The sequence below is a fragment of the Melospiza georgiana genome, chromosome 17 (assembly GCF_028018845.1).
Source record: "Melospiza georgiana isolate bMelGeo1 chromosome 17, bMelGeo1.pri, whole genome shotgun sequence".
NCBI lineage: Eukaryota > Metazoa > Chordata > Aves > Passeriformes > Passerellidae > Melospiza > Melospiza georgiana.
The window spans coordinates 8,898,010-8,910,820 of NC_080446.1; the positions used below are offsets into that span (position 1 = coordinate 8,898,010).

A 12,811-nucleotide genomic window follows, 5' to 3' on the forward strand; every position below is an offset into this window, starting at 1 on the left:
GCAGTGTCTCCTGTGCAGGAGCAGTAAAAGTGTTTCTGCAGAGACTAGGCAGCCAGGTCACAGGAACAGACCTACTCCTGTTACTAGGCAGATGCCAGGAATTCAGTGGAAACAGATGAAAAACAAGTTTACAGAATTATTAACTTGGGACTCTGGCACGACTCAAAGCAGAGCACTGGGCAAGACAGGAGAGCTGAGAATTATTGTTGTGAAACAGTTCAGAAGTGGTCTGGACAAACAAAAATTATTGAAAAATCAAGTCCTGCTCCTTCCCCTAGCCTCAACAGGTACTTTCTCACACCTCACATTTACCCTCTCAGACCCTTTAGACCAGATGTGAAGATCACAAGCTCTGGGTTCCATCAGAGATGATCCCTTTATGCTGTAGCACCACTGTGTGAAAAACAGCTTTGTTGTGTACCCACATTCCTTGAATTGCACATCCACAGCCTGTACACATTGGGCAGGCAAATCCTTATTTAAATATCTCTTTGTCCTTGCCATTTGCAGAATCTTCACATGCACAATAACTAACCCCAGATCTCTCTCTTGTTCTAATAAAATACCAAGTAGAAATGAGGAACGTGCACTGGTGGAAGGTCTACAGGCTGCCATACAGGAAACATCTCCACCTTTGTTATTTCTTGCCAAAGCTCTAGCTTATATTGAGAACAGCTTTCCCTATGTCAAGGGAAAAGAGCCAATAAACACGTGTGGAAAAAAACCATGATGCTAATTTTGGAATACCTGGCAGAAATACAGAAATATAGGAAGACAAGGAGAAAACAAACCTTGGGGAATACTGAAAATCCTGGCGGGACACAGAGGTAGCAGCAAAAACTGAAATATTTTTTAGGGGAGTTCAAAACATTGATCAAGATATGATGAAACCTCCAGGTAGCCATGGAGGAAACTCCACCAAAAGGTGTGAGGCAGGTGTCCAAAACCAGCCCAGGGCAGCTGATGGCTCCTGCTAAGCAAGGGGAGGAGGGAGAAGACCAGCAGGCTGCAGACAGACATCAGCAACAGGCTTTCTCTGGGCTGAAAGGACGTCCCAAAGCAAGACCAAAGGACTGTCCCAAAGAGTGTCTGTCCAAACTGAGTGATCTCAGAGCTGCCTGACAGGAGTGTGGTGCTCTGATGCCAGGTAGGACACGGCTACTGCAGCTGTGCCCATCTGATGGAGGGAAAGCCGCTTCCTCAGCGCAGCAGAAAGCAGATCCAGGTGCTTTTGAGCCCAACCATGATCATGAGAGCACTGCTATGCTAAAAGAAGGAATCATTGCCTTACTTAAGACACCCAAAAGCCCAGAGAGAGCCTCTCTTCCACCCTCAGCCCCACAACTGAAGAAATCCACATGATCCCATACCACAGCCCTCCTCAAGGCCCCAGACGGAGGAGGAAAGTGCATCGACACAGTCTGCGCTGACACCACAGCAGGAGAACGGGTGTCATGGGATGCTAAGGTTGCCATGGCAATGTCCTCATAGCACGTAACATTTTGACACTGTCTGTTTGGCGAGCAGCAGCGGCGATGTGGCAGCCTGCAAAGGCAGGAGGAAGCGGCTGTGCGAGTTCGCCACGCTTGTTCCCACAGCCGGCAGCCAATTCAAACTGTCTGGGCATTGGAGTTTGACCAATCTGGCAGCTCCGCTTCCTAAAGTGCACGAGGAAGCTTTTAACAGCCACTGCTCCATAAATCACCCTGATTTAACAGGCTCTGTCTGCCAGGCTGAGCGCTGGCCTGCACGCCCACTTCCAGCGCTGCCTGCCCTGCTTTCCACACCAGTGTTCTCAATGCTCCCCTATTGTATCTGCTGGGAATGTCCCCACCAAGGCAGGAAGGAATGATGAATCTGACCCCATGTTCTCAGAAGGACAATTTATTACTTTATGATACTATATTATATTAAACAATACTGTACTATACTAAAGAATACAGAAAGGATACTTACTTAAATGCTAAAAAGCTAATAATGAAAACTTGTGACTCTTTCCAGAGTCTTGACACAGCCTGGCCCCAATTGGCCAGAGAGTCAAAACAACTCACACCAGAATCCAATGAAACAATCACCAGCAGGAAAACAACCTCCAAACACATTCCACATGTGAGCACAACACAGGAGAAGCAAATGAGATAAGAATCGTTTTCCTTTTCTCTGAGGCTTCTCAGCTTCCCAGGAGAAAAGTCCTGGGTGAAGGGATTTTTTTCAGAGAATGTGAATGCTACACTCCCCCATCCAAGTTCAACTTCTTGAACTGCAGGGTCCAGAGAGGGTCTGCTCCTCTGCTCCAGCTGGCTTTGCACAGCCAGGGCAGCAGCCTCAGCCCCACACTTGCAGAGCAGTGGGGTGATCTTCTGAACTGCCAAAAGCAGACACAGCGCCAAATCCCACTCACTTTCAACAAATACCAGAGACCAAAACTCATAGGCATTTTTGAAAAAGCCCAACTTTGCACATTTAATATTTAAAACAAGCATGACTCTAGTAGAAACTGCCCATGGCAGAATGCTTGGTTTTATCTCAAGGTACACTAGATAACGCGATCTAAGCCTTTCCTCTTTACTTACATTACAACAAAAATCCTGTATCTGGAGGGGATGTACTGTGGACTACATGATCCACAAAGGCAGATGTGTGGGGACCAACCCACACAAAAATGTCTGGGTTTTTGGCAAACATACCAAATTCACCACTGTAATGCAACAGTGGGTTGTGACAGCAATTCCTGCAATTCCTTCTGCTTTGGAGGGATCTGGGGAAAAGCAGAATACTGACAAGCTTCAAAAGTTAGTCTGGAGCACTGTCTACCCTTATTGTGAATTTAATTCAAACTGCTATAAAGGTGGAAGGGCTGTGCAGAGCAGTTGCTCTAATCCCACAGGCTACTGGAGAGGTCTCAGGGCAGGAGGCAGCAGAGCTTCAGCAGAGGGACAGCAGCACATCCTAAACCTAAGGGACAGGGAAAGTTACTGGGTCTGAGTTGTTATGATACTTTCAGGAATAAATCAATTACAGCAGCTGGAAATCCAACAGGCATTAGAAAGGAAAAGCCTTCTCTTTTTTTCTTCTGACAATCTGATTAAAACACAAATATGGATATAAAGCAGCCACCTTACAATCTTGAGTGAAGGTTTACTAACTTTCCACTGGAGCTGTGATAACATGCATGAAATACAAGAAAAGAAAGGTGAATAGTAACAATAAAAGAAAAAAAGAAAAACCCACCCACACAATCCTCCCAGGATGCTGAAAAGTGCTAAACAAGGAGCTGGATTTACAACAGGGGTAAAAAAAAATCTTAATCTTCTTAGACATCTTGGCTGCAACACAATTAACATGTTTTCCATCCACGTGGCAGGATACATTCCCTGCTAACTGTAAATATGCATACTGCTGGTGGGCAGCTGGCAAAAGTCCCACACCACTGGGAAACTGTCACCACTGGGAAATGTCAGCCTCATCCACACTGCCCAGGGAGCTGAGCGAGGGGCAGCCTGTCCCCACACTCCTGTCCCTTGGTGACACTGCTGCTGGATCATTCTGCAAGTCTGAGCCTACCAAGAGCTGAGCTGCTGCTCCTCAGAGGATGGGCAGCTCCAGAGAGGGACACAACCACGTGTTCCTTGGGCACAGAGACTGTAGCCTCTTCAATCAGATGTCACCAATGTGAAGCACAGTAAGAACCACGATTATCCTCATTGCAGCTGCTAAATGGGAATGACAGCCTGGCAGTCCCTTGACCTGAGCATCACAGAGTGAAGTGATGAGAAGGTGCCTGACAAAACAGCCCACTCTGAATGCAAAGGTCTTCAAGGATGCTGCATTTCATCTCAGTTACAGAGCATCTCCTCCAGCGCCCAAATTCATCCACAAACATTGCTGCATTCCTGGAGCCCAGAGGATAAAGCATCTCATTACAGACATTTACCCCACCTCCCAGTCCCACAAATATTCCATAAGCATGGGTCTCTCTAAACAACAGATTTTGAATTCAGACCAATATCCATGGGATGAAATAGCTCAGCCCTCCAAATCAACACAAAGAAAATCACTAAAGGCACATGTAAAAACCAGTCATTTTGCTCCTCCTGCACAATCCCAAGCCCAGCAAGAAGGCCAACATTTGGAAAACTGCTTTATTAAAAAAAAAAAAGAGAACACCCTACAACAACAAAAAAGAAGACCAACAAAAAACCAAAACACCTGATGAAAACAAAACCATCCATCAGCTTTCTTTGGTCCAAACAGCAAAAGGAGGGAGAGGGATGCCAGGCAGCACTAGCTGTCATTACAGCCATTTCTTGGCTTCGAATTACTGGCACAAGAAGGAACAGCTTTGTGATGTGAAGAGTTGCTTTGAAGAGCAGTGATCAATTGCTTGCCATGTTGCTGGGAGCAATGCAACAGCAATCCGCTATTTTTATTCAAATTTAAGCTAAATTTTAGGATAAACTATTCTTCTGATTAGGAGTAGATTAGTTACTTAGGGAACAGATATAAGTGACCCCTCTACCTCTACATTTGCAAGAATAAGGACACAGACAATAGCTTAAATTTCTCTTAGTCACAAAACAGTTTTGAGAAAAATGTGTCATTTACCTCTGTACACAGTGTACTCTCCAAATTGTTGAGCACTCAGACATTTTAGACTGGTTTCTGCAAGTCTGTATGAGTGCTCTGTGTTTTGGACAAAGCTAATAGAACACCCGGATGGCATGAAGGTGGAACATTATCCATCTCAGTGATTTAACTGTGGCTGGATCTGAATATAAGGTCAGGCTACAGAGCTTGCTGTACCCCCGTGTGGGGAGGCTGTATCAGGGCTACTCAGCCTTTACACGTGTGCTGTTTTGCAAAAGCCAAGCCAAGGACAAAACTTAAATGCAGATTTCAAGGCATGGTTTGACAGACAGCAGAGTGTGCCTAATTTGTGTGTCATCAGCAGATGACTTAAGCAATGGCACAACTGATGGATCATTGTGTTGCAGAACCCCAGTCGTGACACGTGTTACCATACAGTATAGCAACCTCCCAGAAAATAAAACCAAACCCCAAGGAACATCATCTGGATAGATGGGATATTCAAAATGTGTTGAACACTTCCGCAGAGGAGCAGAAATCCTTATTCAAATATGCTAATGGTGCTTCTCAACAGATGTCTGTGGGAGAGAGGAGGAGACGGCAGGGCTGAGAGCCTTGAGTGAGTCAGGTCTCACTGCCCCACTAAAACCATCAATGACTTACAGACCATTTCCTAAATTAAATTGTTCACATTTCTAATCTAACTGAAGGCATTCAAATATAAGCAAATAGTGCTTCAGAAAACAATTGCACAGATAAATTATTCCTCGAGACAACTACTCCAATCAAACTTAATTCTTCCCTACACAAAGCAGATCCACACATTCTGTCAAACAGGAATGTTGAAGCAAAGTAGCTACAGCGTTTCACAACTTGTCCTGATGCAAGAATCTGACAGAGCAAAGATAATTTTTTTTTTTTTTTTGCCTGGAGAACAGAGTGCTTTTGAATTAATAAATGTTGCATTAGAATTAACTGCACATGAAATAGAACCAGTAAAAAAACAGTGTCTCCTAGACAGAAAGCTTTCTAGGGACAGATTCTTCTACTTGGAAACCAGCTGACAGCAGAACAAGAGAAAGAGACATCCTTTTCCTGTGGCTGGCAGGGGTCACATCTAACCCACCCTCAACAACTCCTGCACACACAGCTGAACTCAGCATCATCCTCTGAATATCCAGAAGTACATCAGGCCACCTTCCAGGGAAGGAGACACAACGCTGTGCTCCCCATGGCTGCACGTGTGTGCTGCAAAAGCTCAGGGGACAGCAGAGCCACCATCACGGCCCATGACCCATCCACATCCCTCTCCCCTGTAAACCCACACCCAGCTGACCACCAAGGAAACTTCTAGGCAGCACCTTGTGGCACAAGTGCTTGAGCTCCCTGGGTTAGCAGCTGCTGCTCTTCCTCCACCTTACATCAGCATTTCTAACAATTCCCAACACGGCACAGGCGGATGCTGCTGGTCGGGGGGTGCTCTGCAGGATGCCCCATGGGGGACAGCAGTGGGGAGCAGCTGGTGGGCCAGGAAGGCAGGCTGGCACGCTGAGCCCTGGCCGATGCCACGTCACCCTTCCCCGCGCTCGCCCATCTGTCCCCCCGTCCCCATCTGCCGGGTTCTGCCACGGACCGCGAGCGCCCTGCGACTGACGCTGACATCCTGCTTTGCCTTTCCACAGGCACAGCAAGAACCTGGCCCAGCACCACGGCTCTCACGTGCAGCCACAGCACCGAGAGCAACACAAACAAGGACAAGGTTTCCAATCGCTTGCTCCTCGTGCTGACTCATTCTCAGCCTCCCATGGCCACTGAAGACAAAACCTGTTGTCTGTACCTGCGCTCCCCTGAGCACACGTGCAGCAGCAGCAGGGCCTGAGAGCAGAAAGCTGCTCCAGTGCTCAGGGCAGGGAAGGGACAGCAAAGATTGCTCAGCTCTGCCTGACCAGGTAAAGAATCGGTCGCTGTATTTAGGATTGGGATTAACTCATAACCAGATCTGGATCACCAGCCTCTGCAGGTCGTACCCACAGCCTCCTCTTCCAGGCTGCTGGTCCCTTTCATACAATTTCCTCTGATGGAAGACTGATTTGACAGCAGCTCTTCCAGAACTGTTCTCATTTTTTTTATTTCAACTTAATCCATTTATGAAATAAACATGTTTACCTAGAGCTAGAATGTGCCCAGCAGGGAGAGAGGCATTTCTTACAATCACCAGGATAACCTACAGCCAAGGATACACTCCTTACTGTGCAAGAACAGGGAAAAGCCCTGGATTTTACTGCCTCCTGTACCAACCAAAAGAGCTGGCACCCCTGGATTTTACTGCCTCCCGCACCAACCCAGAGAGCTGGCAATGCATGCCCAGGTGAGCTCTAGGGGCTATCTTTGCAGGAATGAACTGTCCAATCATTTATAAAACATTGATTAAAAAATAGCTAACATTCCAGATGGATGTATAATTTCCCCTGTTCCCTACGTGTCTGCCACATGAGCCCGGCTACCTATCTTACAAACAACTAACAAAACTGGTTAGAGGCTTCCAGAGCTCCAAAAATTAACTCTGGATGAAGCAAACCCAAAGTAAGCACAAAAAGGACTTAACACACTTGGGCTATATTAAAAAATAAAAAAAATGGACTAGTTAAGTCTTGAATCATAATTTTCTTTTAAACCATATGTACCCCAATACAGTGCTGCAACTGAGATATATCCATGGCAACATGAAAACACACATAGGGGCTCTCTCTATTTAATAGCTTTGTAACACTTAATGTTTGAAATTATAGAGCAGGTCAATGTTTAAAATTATGAGGAAGTTCAATGCATAAAACCCAAACAAAAGAATATCCTAAACTAACCTAAATATCCACAGCCCCTTCTTACACCCCAATAGTTTAAATGTTTTTTATCAATCCATTAAATTTGTATTTCACATAGTTTCTCTTCAAAGCAATTGATCGTAACACAGTGCCTCTGCCAGTACTTTATAATGTGTGAAAGCAGCAGCCTGGGCTGAATTTTATCTCTAATTCAACTCTTTTCTGAATGAGCAGCTGACACAAGGAAGGCTTACTGTCAGTATCTAGGAGACATTTTGACTTTGGAAACCATTTTCTCTCTGCCAGACACTTGGTTCCAGCTGGCTGAGACATGATTTGATTCTCCTGTCTTGCAGCAAGGACAGGGGTCTGCCAAGCTGGACAGTCCCTGTGCTGAGGTCCTGACCAGGGAAGGGACACTTGCCAGTCCCTCAGAGCTGCTCTGTGCCTTCCCCTGCTGCCTGACAGAGCAGCCCTGCTCCTCACACTTGTGTGTGCAAGGAACCTGGTGTAGATGCTCAAGCTGGATCTGGATTCCAGGGGAGCTGCATGTGCAGTGTGACCCATGGCTACAATTCCAGACATCCAAATCTCCATCCTTGTCAGGGCATGCTACAAATGCCTTCTGTCAGTGCAAGCAGGTGTCCTTCCATAGAAAACCAGGGTGTAGGATGAAAGGAGCTGATGCACTGCAGGGTCTCACCCACCTGGGCCACAGCACAGCTGGAGCACACACCCAGACCTGAACAGCGCTGCTGGATCCTGCACAAGAAAGGAAACCCATCCCTTCCAGTGTTTTTTTGCATTTACCTACCTGTCTTTCTTTAGGTGTAGTTCCTGTCCTCTGTAGTACACAGGGTCCTGGTCTGGAAGCTGTCACCCCTCCAGAGCTGAGCCCTGCTTCTGATTTCCCAACTCCCAGCGGGTTCAGCACTGCCACATCAACTGTCCCAGCTACTCAAACCACCTCCTCTCCCCTGCTCAAAGCCTGCCTGATCTGCATGTGCAGCTCTAAGTCGGTTATTGGTACTCTCTTCAAAATCCTTACTTTCTGTTCTGCTTCAGCTACATTTCCAAACCTCATGCCCCACAAAAATGGTTCTCCTCCACACCATTAGCCTTACGGATGACCTTCATCCTGAACTGGGGAGGGCTGTGCTAAGGCCACCATCAGTCAAAGAGGGATTTCGTACACCCCATTCCCTCAGCTTTCATTATGAGCTGCACCCAGGTGCACCATAAGCTGCCTACAAGGCAGGTGCTCACAGCCATCATGGATCCTGTTATTAACCTACACGCCCTTGCCACTTGGCAGTTCAGTCCTCAGCAGTTTGGCTCCTTCTGACATGTTCCCACAGGGATATCAGCATTCCAAACAGCTGATTCCAGCCAAGACCAAACGTATGGCAGATCGTCAGAACAGCTCAGATTTGTGTTCACAAGATTTGTGTCAGAAACAGGCATTCTAGAAATGTGCCCACAAAGAGTGCATGACTGACTTTTACCTCCTCTTACTCTACTGCTCCATAACTGAAATGTAGGATAGACATTTGCATAAGTTAAACCAACAATTATTCTGCTAATGACTGGAGTTTAAAAATCCTTAAACTTCACTGACATTGCTGGGGACCTCAGTGGAGCGAAGACAGTGGCACTCAGCCAGCAGGAAAGCCAGCAACATTACCATGCTGAGATCAAAAGAGTTATTAACCCCGAGTCCTTGATCTGCTGAGTGCATTTTGGCTATTTCAAAGCCCCACTGCAACTTCCTGGCAAAAAAAGCTCCGCATTTGCTCAGAGCATCTTCTTTTGTAGATGCAGCTGAGGAATGAAAAGGGTATTGGAACCCTGAAGTCTACATCCACCTCTTTGGAGAGACATGTGGACATGAAATATCTGAAACTTCATCACCCTCATGCTCTGAAACCACTCAAATATCTGTCTCTTGCTCTGTTGCCTTCCTGCCTCCACTGGCTGCCTGTTTCTGCACATGAAGAGATCATCTGCACCCAGATTCACAGCTCAGAACCCTGTCCAGACACACTGCAGGTCTACCAGGCAAAGGAATTGTGGAAGATGAGGAGAGTCTTCTCACCCTATGTCCACAAGGTAGACAGCAAAGAAGAGCCATGGCAGGAAGGGAAATAGTGTATAAGTAAAAGTATATTCTGTATTTTTCAAAAGCAGTGTCACTTTTCCAGACTAAAAGGGTGAAACACTGGAAGCCAGAGGTGTTGTTACCACTGCCCAAATGCAGCCACGGCTCTCAGCACATCTGTAAATTTCCTTTTAGGCTCCTTTGATATTACCCACTCATAGTAACTTAAATGAAACACCTCAAGAATTTTTCTTGTTTGCAGATTTAAACAATCATTAGGCTGTTTTCTCCTTCCAGAGGAAAACGTCACATTTCCCTTAAGCGTGGTCATTTATCAGCTCTTCTCCTTTTTCTGTAGGACGGCTATTCTCTTAAAGATGTGGTTCTCAGCTTCAGACAAAATGGATGATGTGTCTGTTTGAAATAGGATTGTTTACTTTGTCAATGCCCCTGGGATCAATTTCATTTTTTTTCTGCCTCCTCCTATAGAGAACATCTTGCCAAGTGCAGTATTCATCTCCCTGAATGAGCTATCGAGATCCATTTTTTTGACAGAAATCATGCTGCAACCCAAACTGATCAGAATCTCTCACTATTTCAGAAGCATGCATGGGTATGAATAATACAGAATCTTATCTGGCACAATTTCAGCATTTCTCTTATAATTTCTCTTCCATGTAATCTACTTGCTTGAGAAAATTACACACTTGTAGTTTTAAGACCAAAAATAAAAAGCAGCACACGTTCCTCCTGGCTGGTAGCTCATACATGTCTGAGCATACACTCACAGGCAGGAAATACAGGAGCAGCACTGCAACATCCCCATCGCACTGAATCCACCCTCAGCAGCTTCACTGACCAGACAACTCACACAGGCAGGATCTGCCCATAAGCTGCTGGAGAATGAGGTTTTAATTGGAGATTTATTTAATTCAGAGACAAGTACTTGTGTTGTATCAAGAGCAGCTTATTAACATTCAATCATGAACATTCACTAAGCGTGAATAAATAAAATTGAGCGCAAAAATTGTTTTTTAAGCGCTGGAAGAGGAAGCATTCAGCTAAACTATCACCTTGCTCAGGGCAGGAGGGGCTGGACACCAGGGAATGAAATGCTGTCCCAGGCATTGTGCTGGGTTCTCATACTTGAGCATGTCTCACTATCAATCATTCCTGAAGCAACAGCGCTGAGACTTCCCAAAGCTCCCGTTATTGTCTTGTACGCTCCTCGGCATTCCAGCCAAATCTGAAGTGCAAATAAATCATCAGCAAAATTTTTAGATAAAAATTTTTTAAACTACATCTGTTGGAGGAGACAATCCTCTGCCTGCCACCCCTGCATGATGCTGATGACAAGTCTAGGTTAATCACACAGATGATGAATTGATTCTTACGTCAACTCCTTTAAAAACAACATCGTTACAGGTGTAGCAGCTGGCGGGCTGATGTATTCCTGCTGGCATCTGCACATCTTGGGATGAGCCACTAGACAAAGGAGCATGCCGGCATTTTGAGGGATGCAACCATGACAGTCAGCGTTAAAATACGCCTTAGTTACCAACTTTTTATTATTTGCCACTCACAAGACTCACAGGTTCAGTCCCTAGTACAGTGTGCTCTGGGAAAAACACCCCTCCGTTAACAGGGATGCGCCGGGAATGGACAGAGGGCTCTCAGACCGACCGCTCTCCATCCACTCCCGCGCACGCCCTCCCTCCCTCTGTCCCTACCCACGCAGCGGCTGTGCTGCCCTCTACTCCCCGCACCTTCCCCAGCTCCCACCACCCTTCCTCGCCCCTTCAACCCAATGCCTTCCCTACTTTTTCCTACCAGTGCCCCTCTTTTTTAAGCTTGGTCGCATTTTATGACCACCGCCAACTGAGGCCAGAAAGGTTTTTCTGATGCCGGCAAAAAAAAAAATCACTGCATCCATTCTGAAAGGCTTATTGTTTTGGGATTTACTCTGCCCTCATTTAAACGGAATCCCATTATTCGTCTCTCCAAAAGCAGCACGGTGTACGGCGCTAACAACCCCTGGGAACAATCAGCCCGAGAGTTGATGGTGTATAAATCAGAGCGGACACACCACCCGGCAGGATGGACGCCTCCTCCCTGAGCTCTGCCCTTCATTCTCACAGAAGGAGGATGGAGCGGGAGCCGCTCCATTTGCAAATAACCCGTGTTTCCTATCGATCGGCAGCCGGAGCGTGTTCCACCGCTGGAGCACATCCCCAGTTCTAACCTCCACAGGCATCCGCATCCAGCGGTCCCCAGCATCCCTCGCACATCCGCACGGATGAACGCCCGGCGGGGTCGGGGATGGCGCTGACACGGAGCACACCCACCCTGGCCTGCCCAGACACACAGCCCCGGGAACCACCGCCCCCCGGTGCTCCCCGGCCCCCCGTACCCGCGTCCTCCTCGTCGAAGCTGTTCATGCAGGGGAAGTAGATGGCCAGGGCCTCGAAGGAGGCGGAGAGGCTGAGGCGGCTTTGCGACCGCTCCATGAAGAGCCCAGCTCCGGGGGCGCCGCCGGGGGTCTCGCCCGCGGCCGCGGGCGGCTTGGCGAGCTTGGCCGCCCCATTCTTCACTCGAAGCACGGCCCGCGGCGTCTTGGCGGCGGCGGGGCCGCGCTGAGGCGGCGGGGAGAGGAGAGGAGAGGCAGGCGAGGCGAGGCGAGGCAAGGCAAGCGGGAGCACGGAGCGGCGCGGAGCGGAGCGCAGCCACCTGCTGCCGCCCGGCCGGCCCTGCGCGCCGCCCGCCCCCGCCCCGCCGCAGCGCCGCCAATCGCGAACCGGGGGCGGGACGGGCCCGGCGCGGCCGCGCTGCCCCCGCCCTGAGCGGCCCCGGTCCCCTCAGCCCCGGGCGGCCCCGGCTCCGCGATCCCCCCGCCCTGAGCGGCCCCGGCTCCGCAATCCCCTCAGCCCCGGGCGGCCCCGGCTCCGCGCTGCCCCCGCCCTGAGCGGCCCCGGCTCCCTCAGCCCCGGGCGGCCCCGGCTCCGCGCTGCCCCTGCCTTGAGCGGCCCCGGCTCTCTCAGCCCCGGGCGGCCCCGGCTCCGCGCTGCCCCTGCCTTGAGCGGCCCCGGCTCCCTCAGCCCCGAGCGGCCCCGGCTCCGCGCTGCGCCTGCCCCGAGCCCGGCCCGGGGCAGCCCCGGTTGTGTTCTCGCCTTCCCCGGGCCGGGAAGGTCCTTCGCATTGGGATAACGCAGGTGTAGATTTGCGTGTGAATTGATCTGGGAAAGTGAAATTGACAGAAATTGATTTATTTCTGAAATTGACAGAAATTTATTTATTTATTTATGAA

At 48.6% G+C, this 12,811-nt stretch overlaps 1 protein-coding gene across 1 annotated transcript in view; it reads right to left on the reverse strand.

The window, feature by feature from the left end:
- The window catches only part of RIMS4 (regulating synaptic membrane exocytosis 4), a 55,576-nt gene extending 43,370 nt beyond the window's left edge, over nucleotides 1-12,206 (reverse strand). Inside the window, exon 1 of the mRNA XM_058036177.1 lies at nucleotides 11,918-12,206. Within this exon, the coding sequence (XP_057892160.1) occupies nucleotides 11,918-12,014 (97 nt within the window). The 5' untranslated portion in view covers nucleotides 12,015-12,206. The remainder of the gene's footprint in view (nucleotides 1-11,917) is intronic.
- Nucleotides 12,207-12,811: the final 605 nt, after the last annotated feature.